The 13,727-nt window shown below is 46.0% G+C and overlaps 1 protein-coding gene across 3 annotated transcripts in view; it reads left to right on the top strand.

The window, feature by feature from the left end:
* Positions 1-13,727, top strand: part of DUOX2 (dual oxidase 2) — a 61,170-nt gene that overhangs the window by 42,474 nt on the left and 4,969 nt on the right. For all 3 annotated transcript variants that reach the window (XM_079953149.1, XM_079953150.1, XM_079953151.1), the window contains 10 exons: positions 1,240-1,335; positions 4,850-5,028; positions 5,655-5,885; positions 7,708-7,807; positions 9,095-9,144; positions 9,741-9,868; positions 10,341-10,494; positions 11,280-11,512; positions 12,252-12,410; positions 13,320-13,475. In XM_079953149.1, the coding sequence (XP_079809275.1) occupies positions 1,240-1,335; positions 4,850-5,028; positions 5,655-5,885; positions 7,708-7,807; positions 9,095-9,144; positions 9,741-9,868; positions 10,341-10,494; positions 11,280-11,512; positions 12,252-12,410; positions 13,320-13,475 (1,486 nt within the window). The remainder of the gene's footprint in view (positions 1-1,239; positions 1,336-4,849; positions 5,029-5,654; positions 5,886-7,707; positions 7,808-9,094; positions 9,145-9,740; positions 9,869-10,340; positions 10,495-11,279; positions 11,513-12,251; positions 12,411-13,319; positions 13,476-13,727) is intronic.

The raw sequence follows: 13,727 nt of genomic DNA, 5'->3' as shown, positions 1-13,727 counted from the left end.
TCATGACAAAATAATGGTACAGACAAGGTAAAGTTCATTGCCTGCCCCCCCGTCTCTGGGCTTGCCAGCCCTTTTTATACATTTGCAGAATAATACCACCTGATTTCTGGGAAATCGTAATTTTAGCAACTTCCTATGTCCTTATTTGGGCTTGACCTTATATGGGCTTGCTTGCCCCCCTTCTCCCCTGCAATGGCTTCACACCAGCCTCTCCATGCTACGGCAATATGCGTTCCTGAGTCTGCTTATCTCTTTACAACCTTGAATAAGTCATATTTCAGTCTGTTCCATCAATGCCAGCCTTGTTCTCCTGATGGACCTTGACACGTGTTCACATGTAAAAAATGTGATTTGCACTAATAGCAATAAGATGGGGCTTTGTTTCTTGTGCCCCCTGTCTGGGGTACAATAATCCATTCAGCTTTGCTCTTATCTTTTTACCCGCCTAAGCCAGTCATTCTGAGAGAGGAGAAAATGGCTCAAACAGTTTTTGGGATCATAGAGAGAGCAATATTCTAATGGCCCCTTCATTAGGTCATGCATGCAAAATGACTTGGCTCCACACGCTAGCATCTCCTTGCTGAAACCCTGGAGAGCTGCTGGCGGTCAGTGTCAAACCAACGTGGTCTGGCTTGGTATTAGGCAGCCGTCCTATGTCTCTATTTATTTTATTATATTTACACATAAAATTGCATGCTGAGGAATCAAGGAAAAAAATATGCTCAAGAGTGGAAAAAATGGCATAAAACTCGCTCACATGACAGGGTAAATAAAATCATTTTGAGGCAGCATATAGAACCAAACACAGATGACCCCTGTCTAATAATTGATTCCCCAGTGTAGGTGCTGCTATGTTAAACACAACCTTATGGCTGCAAAACAGATGTCATAAGAAACATCCCTAGAAACACCCTAAGAGGAATGCCTGTTCTGTTTTCCATGCAACTAGATTTTCAGCATTTTCCGATTATCAAGCCCACTTTCTCTAGAAGAGCTACAGCTGTTATTCAGAAAACAAAATGCTAAAGAAGATGAGTTGTTTCTTCTGCCAGAAATGTGGCAGAACAAATAAGCTGGGCATGGGAAATATTTAGGGAGGCTGGTGTTATTCACTTGAAGTGGGCAAACTTTTTCCTTCTAAGCAACCATTAAATCAAAGGGCCTGGGTCGGCTTTCTTGGTTCCAAGTCGTGTAATAGATAAGACTGTTCTCTGAAAGGCTATTATCTGCTTCCTTAAGCATCATCCTAAATCGGGAACAGACCCTGATTCTGGAAGGAGATGCAACCTCTGGGGGAATGCCAGGGCAAAACCTGAGGAGGAGGCCAGGAAAAAAGTAAGTGTCTGATTGTATTTCTTAATAGCCTTCCAACGTGACATCTATTTAGATTAGAATTTATCATGGTGATCCCAAAACAGGCATTTTCTGCTGCTGTAACTGCATTATGGAACTCCCTTCCCTCTGCCATATGTGAAGCAGAAACCATCAGTTACATCAGATCTCATGTAGAGTAATATTTTTGACCAGGGCCCTATTTTTGTTTCTCTCCCACTTTCTGAATTCCTGCTCTCCATATGCCTTTGAAGTGCTGTTTTATTCTGGATTTTTGTTTTAATAACATTGAGTTGTAGCCAAGTTGTACTCTGAGTAGGCCCAAGGGCACAAATTGACCTAAATTGGTCATATCCATCAATTTCAATGGGTCTAATCTGACTAGGAGTAGTATTGCATATAGCCCGTTCATTTCAATAGATCTATTCCTTAGAAATTAAAAAGTAAAGGTAAAGGTAAAGGACCCCTGACAGTTAAGTCCAGTCGCGAATGACTCTGGGGTTACGGTGCTCACCTCGCTCTATAGGCCGAGGGAGCCGATGTTTGTCCACAGTTTTTCCGGGTCATGTGGCCAGCATGACTAAGCCGCTTCTGGAGAAGCCAGAGCAGTGCATGGAAACGTCGTTTACCTTCCCACTGGAGCGGTACCTATTTATCTACTTGCACTTTGACGTGCTTTCAAACTGCTAGGTTGGCAGGAGCAGGGACCGAGCAACGGGAGCTCATCCCGTCGCGGGTATTCGAACCACCAACCTTCTGATCGGCAAGCCCTAGGCTCAGTGGTTTAGACCACAGCGCCACCCGCATCCTTAGAACTTAGTTGGGTTTATTTACTTATTTTATCAACATTTCTATACCACCTGCGTGTAAAAAAAAATAAAATCAAAGCAGTTTACAAAAAGAATAGAATTATCAGTGAAAACAGTTGAAAACAACAATTTAAAACATATATTTTTTTTAAAGTCCACGATTAAGCTAAAAACCAGATTAAAGCGCATGTCATCATTCTCCGTATCTGGATAGGCTTCCCTGAATAAAAATGTTTTTTACAGGCACGAAAAGAGTACACTGAAGGTGCATGCCTGATCAAATGGGAATCTCTTGGGTCAAATGGGCACCTATTGGGTCAGGTGATCTTACAGCTTCAGCCCATTGTTTATTTTTGTTGTTGCTGTACACCACTTACATATATTTTAAATCATTAAGCAGTTTATAAAGGCTTGTAGTTAATTAATTTAAAACAGTGCTCCCCTGAGAGCCAGTATAAAGTAATTGTTAGTGTTGGGCAGGAAGAGCCAGATTTAAATCTCCACCAAGCATGTTTTATAACCTTGAGTGATGGCACTTCCAGACTGTTGCTGCTTTTGAATGGAATCAATTGCATACCGGCAAATTCAAGTCAGGCAGTGAGAAAAGCAGGTGGAAAATGCACCGGAAGAGGTGGAATAACACTTGTTTGGTGCAGCATCCCATCACCCCACCCCCCTTGCAATCAAATTGGAACGAAGGCTCAACAAATAGCCAGCATTGCCTAACCTTTCCCTCAACCCTTTCGCAGACAGTTTGGGGTGAATGCTTCACAAACAGCTGGTTGCTGTCCTTTCCTCATAACAAGTCGGGGTGAAATGTAATTGTTAAAGAGAGAGAGAACCATGTTTACTGCTCTCAGCTCCTTGGGGGGAATTTTTAAATTAGAAGGCAATGCAGAAGCACCATTCATAAAGGGGGGGTGGACATCCTTCCATGCCAATTCTCTGCTTTGTCTGAGGTGTGGCAAGGGATGCTCCTAGAAGTGCCAAACATCAAATAATGGCTGTTGCCATTGGCACGTATCCATTTTGCATGCTATCCCAGATGCCCCAAAGTTAAGATTAGGACTGCAGCCCTGTACACATTTACCTGGAAGTGAACCCCATTGTACTCCATTGGGCTTACTTCTGAGTACACGTAGGCTTCTTCTATGGGACCTTATGACACACTTTTATGTTTTTATACGTGGGAGAGGAAACTTATAAAACATACATGCAGATGGCATCATTTCTTCTGAAGTTGCTACTTCATTCTGCTATAGTACATAAGGGAAATAAAACAGTCCCTGGGGGTGGCAGATGTAAACATTCAGATAGCATCACAGCTGATTTGCATTTTATGATTGTTCTCTGAAATGCCCAGCCTTTGTGTGCCTATAGCGTCATAATATTTCCATATTCCTGGAAATGTCTTCCACCTTATCACCTCTGCCTGTGATGCAGCGCTTTGATGAGAATTGTTGTCCATTTCTGACGGACTCTCCCTTAGGCAAACACACAATGCTCATTTTATACACTGTTGAGTTTTGTTGATATCAATGACTTGTTTGCCTTGTGGTCAGCTTTTAGGCAACAGAGCAAAATCAATCCCTGGAAGGTATCCAAATATATCATTGTCTCGTCTATGACAAAGCCTTGGCACTAACCTCAGAGGAAAGTAGTTAATGGACTTTAAATCGTTGTGGTCTGAGGGCCAATGCACGTGTTTCATCAATGCTCAGGTTGGCTTTGTGTACTTAATTAAAGGACTGCAACTCCCCACATGAGCCAACCTGTACCTGGCGTTTGCCATCTGAGGTGGCAGCATGAGAATGGGCCTTTTTGGTGCTGCTTTGACATTTTGCTGTGTTCCTAACACAGCAACAAAATCATGTGACTCACCCTACCGTGACCAAAATGAGTTTGTATATTTCAGCTGTGCTCAAGAACTATTTCTGCACTGTAATTGAGTTGGCAAATAAACATTTAATAATGGAGCATAATCAGTTTCTGGATTTGCTCCTTCTTGCAAATATCTTACACTGGGATTTCTGTACAGTACATTATTCTGGCACTACAGTCAAATGCACTGGCAAATAATTAGCGTAGATTTTATTGCTGAGGAATGCTGTGTGCGTTACTAGCTGTTCTGGGATTCCTAGTTGGGTTAGGTTGTCCTGATATCTTAAATCAGTGCCTTCTAAACAACACATTAGTAAATATTTTTTCAGTTCCTCAGAAGGAGGTTTACATTTTCTTATGAGACATTCTGAAGGTGTATTAAAGTCAGGCAATTCATTTTTACTGAGGTCAGTGGTCCATGTATATAAATAATGTCTGCTATATAAATAATGTCTGCTATATAAATAATGTCTGCTATAGATAAAACCTTCATCTGCTCTGTTGATCTTCTTTCAGCTTTTGGTTATATACATAAACTTCATAATCTTTGACAAGCTCCAAGATACTTTAAGAACAAACTTATTGCCCATGAATATATCAGCTTGCCTGGTTCTTTCTCTGAGGACCGACTTTGTGTCCTTCTGCCATCTCAGGTGTGATGGTGAGCCAAATGAGATGGGTTTTCTGGTGTTAGTGGTCAAAGGTGATGGGTGTTGTGCCCCAACATCTGGAGGGCACTGGCCCCAGGATGGGTGGGGCTCTCCTAGTCAATTCATATCTTGGCAACCTTGCAAACCCTCATATGGACCTTCACTCCCTTGTTGCAGGCTGTCCTTTCCCCAGCCATATCTCTACACAGAGGCTCGGAGGGATAAGTACCAGAGGAGCAAAATTCACCAGAAAGTCCAGCAATTCAAGCGCTTCATTGAGAATTACCGTCGCCACATCATCTGCGTGGTGATATTCTCAGCCATCACGGTTGGGGTATTTGTGGAGAGGGCATACTGTGAGTTACCAGCCTATTTAGCTCCACCAAGTCAACTGCTGCGCCCAGGACCTAGTGTGGCCAGCCAGGGCCGGAACTCCACATCCTCATTCATTGAGGAAGGAGAAATGTCTGTCTCCAGAGGAGGCAGTGAGTGGCAGCCCCAGCTAAGAACGCCACCACGTACGTATCTGCTTGCAGCACAAACTAACGCCAGACTCAAAAAAAAAGCGAGACCCAAGACTGCTGCAAGTAGAGCTCATTAATTGCTATCGATAGAAGTTTGTTGCTAAACTCCCCGGTCCTGCTTTTTAGTGGCTGTTTTAGAGACCCAGACCTATAGGGTCACAACTTTAGTTGCACTGCTGTTGCTGTAAAATGAAGCTGAATAGCTCCACTATAACCCAGACCCCACCCCACTGAGCATGCAGTAAGAAGCAGGAGGGAAGTTATTTCAGGGTGTGAGCATATATAGTAACAAAACATGTTATTTAGAATGGCTTTGCATTGCCTTGCTTTTTCCCAGGAAGTAGTAAAGGGCTTGTAAGGCATGCCAGCATGTTTATAACCCAAGCCTGCTGAGAGGGGAGAATGGGAGCGTGTAAGGTCCTCGTTCCTGCAGCAAACCCTTTCTCCTCTGCCTCTAGATTATGGATTTGCATCGCCACCCACAGGAATTGCAGATACCACCTTTGTGGGCATCCTCATCTCTCGGGGAGCAGGAGCCAGCATCTCCTTCATGTACTCATTTATCCTGCTCACCATGTGTCGAAACCTCATCACTTTTCTGCGGGAGACCTTTTTCAATCGCTACATCCCTTTTGATTCTGCCGTGGACTTCCACCGCTGGATTGCAACTGGAGCCCTGATCTTTTCAGGTAGATTCTGAGAGGCCCTGCACACTTGCTCAAATGCCTATGCACATCTTGCTTGGGTCGGCGAGGCACCTTGTAAAATAAAATTTCCAGGGAAAATAAATCATAACGATTAAATAATGATACGAGGAAAGTGCGTACCTACAGGACCGCCTCTCCCGGTATGCCCCGCGGAGGACCTTAAGGTCCATAAATAGCAACACCCTAGAGGTCCCGGGCCCTAAGGAAGTTAGATTGGCTTCAACCAGAGCCAGGGCCTTTTCAACACTGGCTCCGGCCTGGTGGAACGCTCTGTCTCATGAGACCAGGGCCCTGCAGGATCTGATTTCTTTCCGCAGGGTGTGTAAGACAGAGCTGTTCCGCCTGGCCTTTGGCTTGGAATCAACTTGATCCCCTCCCCCTCTTCCTTTTTCCTTTCTCCTCCTGTGATGGAGCTCCTATTTGGGGACTTCCCTGGCTTTTTTCTGACTCACGTGGGACCAGTCTGGATAGTTGGCCTTGGTGAACACTTGACTTTTCATCCCCAAAAAGTTTTTGATTTGAGTTTCTACTGAAATGAGGCTGCATTTTAATGTTGTGTTTTAATCTTGTTTTTAAATTGTATTTTAATCAATTGTTTTATACCTGGTGTTAGCTGCCCTGAGCCCGGTTGTGGCTGGAGAGGGCGGGGTATAAATAAAATTTATCATCATCATCATCATCATCATCATCCACCTAAGAGCAAAATGTTTCCACGATAAAATACAATAAAAAGTGCAAGAGTTAAGATCACCATCAAATACAGGAGCTGAAGACCAGCAGCCGAAACACATAGACTGACAAACGACACCTTAAAAGACCTAAGAGAAGTCTGCTTACCTCCTTAGGTGGGTGGCTTTGCGGCCAGGCCTCAGGCCCCCACAGTGATCCAGCCAGGGGGCAGAGGCTGGCATCCTGCTTGCTGGTGCTTGGCCACACCAATGGAGCTGGGTGGGGCTGCGCTCGGGGAGCGGGTTCAGCTGGGCGGCTCCGCGGGAAATTTAAAGCACAGCACAGCAGGGAATTGCCCTCTCTTGCCCCTCGCTGGATCACTGTGGGTCATGGGGCCTTGGCACGCAACGGAAAAGTATTTGCTGAGTACCAATAGGAGAGCGATGTAGGTGCCAAGTGAGGAACCTGGGAAGCTGCTTTATAGTAAATCAGTGTTGTCTACTCTGGCTGGCAGCAGCTATCTCATGACCAATGCTGTTTTGTAACAACAAAACAAATGCTTGCAAAGTGGGACTTTCCCCACATTTCATTTCTACTACAGCCCCTTCCACCTGCCAGAAAAGCCACTTCTGAGGGTTGCGGGTTCCAAACGGCATGCAGTTTATGTAGGGATGGGTGAATTTGTTAATTTTCGTTTCTTAAGTTTCTCATTTTTCCTGTCTAAAATTCAGTTTTTCACATTTCCACGACCATCCTGAAAATTCTTCATTTAGCTCTTCATTTATTTCTCCTAATGAACACATCTTGCCTGCAGTTTTGATCAATGCACACATTTTTGCAAGGAACTTGCATTAATAGAATGCATTTTATGTTATTTTCACGGTTATTTTTTATGCATGTTTCCCCCTAATATATTCATTTAATTCATAGACATTGTTTGGAGGGAAAACTGCACAATGAAAGTCAGAGAAGTGCAACTTTCAAAGAGTTAGCTGTGTTTCAGTTCAAGGACTGTGAATTTGCTTTAAAAAAAAAAAAAGGGGGGGGGAGAATGCAAACAGCCCAGAACAGATTTGAAATTGCTTTCATAGTTGTTGCTGTGGATGCATTCTCTCACTACTTTTGCCCCCTGCAGTTCTGCATACTCTGGGCCATATTGTGAATGTCTACATCTTCTCAGTCACCCCTCTCAGCGTCCTGTCCTGCCTCTTCTCCAACACCTTTACAAACGATGGGTAAGTTGGGAGTGCCTTCTCCCCCTTCATACATACCGTATTTTTCGCTCTATAAGATGCACCCAACCATAAGACACACCTAGGTTTTAGAGGAGGAAAACAAGAAACAAGAAAGCAATGCAAAGCCTCTTGAGCGAAGAGGCAGGAGCGCTCCCACTGCACACAAGAGGCTTTGTGTGGCTATCCCTGAAGCCAGGAGAGCAAGAGGGATCACTGCGCACCGATCCCTCTTGCTCTTCTGGCTTCAGCGATAGCTGCGCAGCCTGCATTTGCTCCATAAGACGCACACACATTTCCCCTTACTTTTTAGGAGGGGAAAAGTGCGTCTTATAGAGCGAAAAATACGGTAATAACTGAAGAACACAAAGGAGAGCTGGGCAACCCAGATGGCTGGAGAAAGAACAGAAGCCATGATCTTTAAGCATTTTGTGCAGTTAGAGCTTTTTCTTACCACTGTTTTAGCATGGGAAGCCCAATACTACTTTGGTAGATTTTGAAATATTGAACCAGTCTTGTGAATACTCCAAAGGTCCTGTCTAGGAACATTCTAAACCATGGGTAGGCAAACTAAGGCCTGGGGGCCAGATCCAGCCCAATCACCTTCTAAATGCAGCCCTTGGACGGGCTGGGAATCAGCGTGTTTTTACATTAGTTGAATGTGTGCTTTTATTTAAAATGCATCTCTGGGTTATTTGTGGGGCATAGGAATTTCTTCATTCCCCCCCCCCAAAAAAAATATAGTCCGGCCCCCACCAAGGTCTGAGGGACAGTGGACTGGCCCCCTGCTGAAAAAAGTTTGCTGACCCCTGTAACAGAGGCATTGAAACCAGCTGCATTGAATCGTAGTCTGCACATACCCTATTTTCACAAGATTGCTTCAACTTGGGCCCAAAGGAGAAGTCAAGATTCCTTGCTTTAAAAGAGTAATAATGATGACTCATTCATGACTTCTTTCAAGATCAGGGAGTGACGGTGCTATTCATCCTTTCCTCTGTATCCCCAGTCTGTATCACTGCACCTTCAAAACTTTTATGTTTTTCCTCTGTATAGTAAGCAATGACTTTGGGGGGAAACTGCACAGGGCAAAGGCAAAGGTTCGCTTTCTCTTCTGCAGTTCCCCTCTTTTCAATGCCATCACGTGGAGCTGCTTATTTCCAAAAACAGCAGTTAAGACAAATAAATAACACTTGGGCTGCAATCCTAATTGTCAATAGTGCTTTCGTTCCAGTCTGCATTGCTTGTGCTTATCAAGGCTTTACATTGTGCCATCATTTCTTTTCTTTCCAGGTCACAGTTTCCTCGCAAATATTATTGGTGGTTTTTTGAGACTGTCCCAGGTAAGGGCAAGTGGAGGTGTGGGCTCTTGGAGGGTGGGTGGGTTGCAGCAGCAGGACCATAGCTGTCAACCATCCCTTATTTGGCGGGAAACTCCCTTATCCCAGCGCTGTGTCCCGCTGCTGTCCCTTATTGATGATGTCCCTTAAATTTCCCAGGTTTCAAAGGAAGCAGCTCCTCTCCTTCCCTCCCTGCCGGGCAGGGAGGAGGGAGGCTCCAACTGTGTTGCTTGGCTGCGTTGCTCACCCAATAAGCAGTCTAAGAACGACTGAGGGTTGGAGCTTGCATGCCTTGCGCCAATCAAATCGGCTGCAGTGGTTTTCCTTGCTGCATCCCCTTTGCCGGGTTGCTGCGCTGTGGGAACCACCGCTTGAGGCTTCATTTGGCTGCTGGCTGGGCTTTCTGCCTTTGGCTCAGAGGGGCTCAGAAGACGAACATACCTGTGCCTGGAAAATCCCTTATTTTGGCTGCTGATCCCTTATTTTTGAGGCTGCTAGTCCCTTATTTTCAAATCTGTAAGTTGACAGCTATGAGCAGGACCACACATGGCGGCTGTCTTATTTAACACGTGTTCCTCTTTTTTTCCTTTCTCTCTCAGGCATGACTGGGGTGCTGCTTCTGGTTGTCCTCGCCATTATGTATGTCTTTGCAACTCACTATTTCCGGCGAATCAGCTTCCAGGGGTTCTGGATCACTCACCATCTCTACGTGCTTCTCTATATCCTGGTAACTCACTCTGGAGCCCTGCCTCTACCCTAGTGCCATTGTAACAAACGGCACACCCACACACCATCTGTTTAAAGCACGCACAAAGCTGCAGTTCCCAGCACCCTTAATAAACTACAGTTTCCAGGATTCTTGGGAGGAAACCGTGTGCTTTAAATGCATCGTGTGGATGTGACCAAATGTAAACAATACACAATGTGTCAGGATTTGGGGGAGATTGGCATTTGCAGTTTCTGCAGTGAGGAAGACCACATTCTACATCCTGCTGTGCTGGATGGATCAATGTTCTGGCTCAGCATTAGGCAGGTTTGGATGTTCATGGAGGCTTCTGGGTAGGAATATATAGCTCTTTGCTTGTGCAAGATCCTTTGGTGCTCTGCCTGCCCACTTGAGCACAGTCGTGGAAGAAGAGGTTTTTCTTTTCTTCTCAGTGCAATATAACTGAAGTGTTGGGTTACGATGTGTCCTCCAGGTTATCATCCACGGCAGCTACGCTCTGATCCAGCAGCCCCGCTTCCACATTTATTTCATTGTTCCAGCCCTTATCTATGGGGCAGACAAACTCATCAGCCTGAGCAGGAAGAAGGTGGAAATTGCTGTTGTGAAGGCTGAACTTCTCCCATCAGGTACAACTTAGAAGTCTTCTGGTGCTGGTCCTCTCTCTTTTTAAAATACGGAGGGAGGGACTTCCTGTCCTTGATCTATCACTAGTAACATCTAAGACAAGTGAGGAACAATTTCCAGCCCAGGGACCACATTCTGGGCAACCTTGCAAGAGTCACAGGCCAGTGGTGGGTGGGGACAAATGCAGAAGTGGGTGGAGCAAGGAATGTAAAGTAGGGTGCGTTCTTCCACAGACCACTCACAGTCCTTCATCTGGACAAGCAAGAAGCCCTGTCAGAGATCATGGACACATTCCAGCCAGGCAGAAACACACCTGATTTGAAGCAGGGCCAATGAGGGGGTGTGGCCTGGAGAGGGGCGTGGCCTGGCAGAACTTCTGAGGGCTAAAGAGCTGCATTTGGCCATGGCACCTGAGGTTCTTCACCCCTGATCTAAGATGACCCTACCCTCCATCTCTGGTGCTAGGCTGCCATATTTGTCAGTGGCAGGAGCTTTTCTTCAAGGCAGCAGGTCTATCTTGAAGAGTGCTTTCTCAGGGGAGGGCAGGGAGGAAGGAAATGCTCCTTCTGGGCAGGAACAACTTTGACAACAGGAGCAGCTTAGGGCTCTTACTGAGCCCAGACAGGGGCAGCTCAGCCTGCTTAGCTGGGATTTGAGTGGACGGTATTGGGACTGGATATCTTTAGCTGAGATTCCAGATGACTAGATGACCCTTGGAGTCGGTCCAGTTCTGTGATTCGTGCCTTAATGGCAAACATGCTCAGGCCTCTCCTTTTTCTTGGCTCAGGAGTCACTCGCCTCCAGTTCCAGAGGCCCCAGGACTTTGACTACAGGTCTGGGCAATGGGTGCGGATTGCCTGCTTATCTCTGGGGACCACTGAGTACCACCCCTTCACGTTGACCTCTGCCCCCCATGAGGACACATTGAGCCTGCACATTCGAGCAGCTGGGCCTTGGACAACTCGGCTGCGGGAGCTTTACTCCCCAGAAAGCGTAGCAGAAATTGGCAAATATCCCAAGGTAAGGCTATAACATCTCGTTCTCTCCACCTCACCCACCTTAGCATAGATTTAAAGAACCGTGGTACAGAAAATGTCTTCAATAGTTACTTAAAAGCACTTTCTGGTTCCAACCACAGAATTGCTTCCTCTGCTACCAATTCAGAAAACTAAACAGGGAAGAGGAATCTGTAGCCCGCCAGACGTTGCTAGACTACAACTCCCATCACCCCTGACCATTGACCATCATGGCTGGGGCTGATGGGAACTGGAGTTCAGCGACACCTGGAGAGCCACAGGTTCCCCATTCCTGGCAAAAAGCCATCCCTCCAATACCTACCCCAAACTATTAGTTGTAGGCAGAAGTCAGCTCTTGCTAACTAGACTTAGTGGGAGTCATCCTACTCTGTCATCTGAGCAAAGGAGCAAGCCGTGCTGGCCCTCAGGCTCCCTGAGTGGGTCCCTCTTCCTCATGTCTCATTAAATGTTTATTCTGTTCCCCTCTCCTTCTGCAACCGCTGCATTAAGAGACCAGTCTGCACCTATGCTGTTTTTTCCTCTTGAATGCTAAGGCAGGGCAGGGCAGCAGGCAGTGACACCAGGGAGGAAAAGGAAATGATCCAGCGGGCACCCTTCTGGGGTGTGGGCTCAGCAGGGGCTCAATAGTGCCAAGCTCTAGCGCCAGCCCTGGAAGCAAGTGAAGTTTTGTTTTCATCTCTCTCTCTCTCTCTCTCTCTCTCTCTCTCTCTCTCTCTCTCCAGCTCTACCTGGATGGACCTTTTGGAGAGGGGCACCAGGAATGGAACAAGTTTGAAGTGTCTGTGCTGGTGGGAGGAGGCATCGGGGTGACGCCCTTTGCTTCCATCCTCAAAGATCTCGTCTTCAAGTCATCAGTTGGGTCCAGGATCTTGTGCAAGAAGGTGAGGTTGAAGGAATGGAGAACTGGCTGGATTCTTGTCCTTGCTAGCCACTGAGTCAGTGTTAAGGGGCTTGGTGTGGTTCTCAAAGCGTAAGATGTGTCTCCCATAGCAGTTAGCAGAAGAGATGTGAACTTCACTGTGAGTCCTCTTGCACCCTTTTAAAAATATCTCTAGAGAACCTAATACAGAGCACATATGCCACCATCCTGTCCCCATGGAGGTTTTGTGGACTATATAAGTAACAGAAAATGAGCAATCATATTTCTTTCATAGTTTTCCCTGACTTTACAGTCTCTCCTTTGGAAGCCTTAAACCAACCTCCCCCAAGCTGGTGCCGACCAGATATTGTAGGACCCCATTTCCCAGTAGCTCCAACCAGCATGACCAATGGTCAGAGATGATGGGAGTTGTAGTCCAGCAACATCTGGAGGACACCACATTTGCTACCCCAGCCATAGAAGCTTCAGCATGCTTTCCCCTAACACGGGGATGCTTAATATTCCCACGATGAAGAACTTGTGGTGTATAATCACTTGGAATTAGACCTTGAAAATTGCAGGAGTTGCAACTCTACTGAGCTTAGCTTGGTATGCACAAGCAATCACTGGGCTTGGATGAGAAGACCCTAAAGGATCACAGCAAGTGATGGTGAAATGATAATGGACGCGGAGGTCAAAGCATGAAGTTCTGACATGGGCCAGTGTGGTTTCCTGGTGCAATTTAGAAGACCAAAGGAGGTCAATGACAGGCCTCTAGATTCAGCCCATGGAGTTGAAAGGATGAGAGGGGTCCAGGTGAGCGGAGAGGTTTTGATGCAAGAGCTTGGAAGGAGGAGCCCATATAGCAGGCGCAGGTATAATTTTAGGGGATTTCTGATAACAGCCTTGTTCACTTTCCTCTTGTTCCCAGATCTATTTCATTTGGGTGACGCGGACCCAGCGGCAGTTTGAGTGGATGGCTGACATCATCCGAGAGGTAGAGGAGAACGATCAGTGCGATCTGGTCTCCGTGCACATCTACATCACACAGCTGGCGGAGAAGTTTGACCTGCGCACCACCATGCTGGTGAGCCCCTACATGCAAAAACTGCAGAGCAGCCAGGCCATATGTGCAGAAAACCTGAATTGACATTGGTTCTGATTCCACTTTAAAGAGCAGGTTTTCGCAGGGAAAGCTCGGGGCAAAATAGAAAAAAATGCTTGGACACCGAGTGTTAAAGTGGGGACATCTGCTTGGAAGGAGCAAGGCAAAAGGTTAAGTCTGGATAAGCCCTAAGTTTTTTACATATGAAGATAAAAGCAAAAGCACACCACCAGT

This window comes from Podarcis cretensis, assembly GCF_951804945.1.
Source record: "Podarcis cretensis genome assembly, chromosome: 14".
NCBI classification, from domain to species: Eukaryota; Metazoa; Chordata; class Lepidosauria; order Squamata; family Lacertidae; genus Podarcis; species Podarcis cretensis.
Note: the sequence above shows the minus strand (reverse complement) of the source record. Positions and strands in the feature narration are given on the sequence as shown.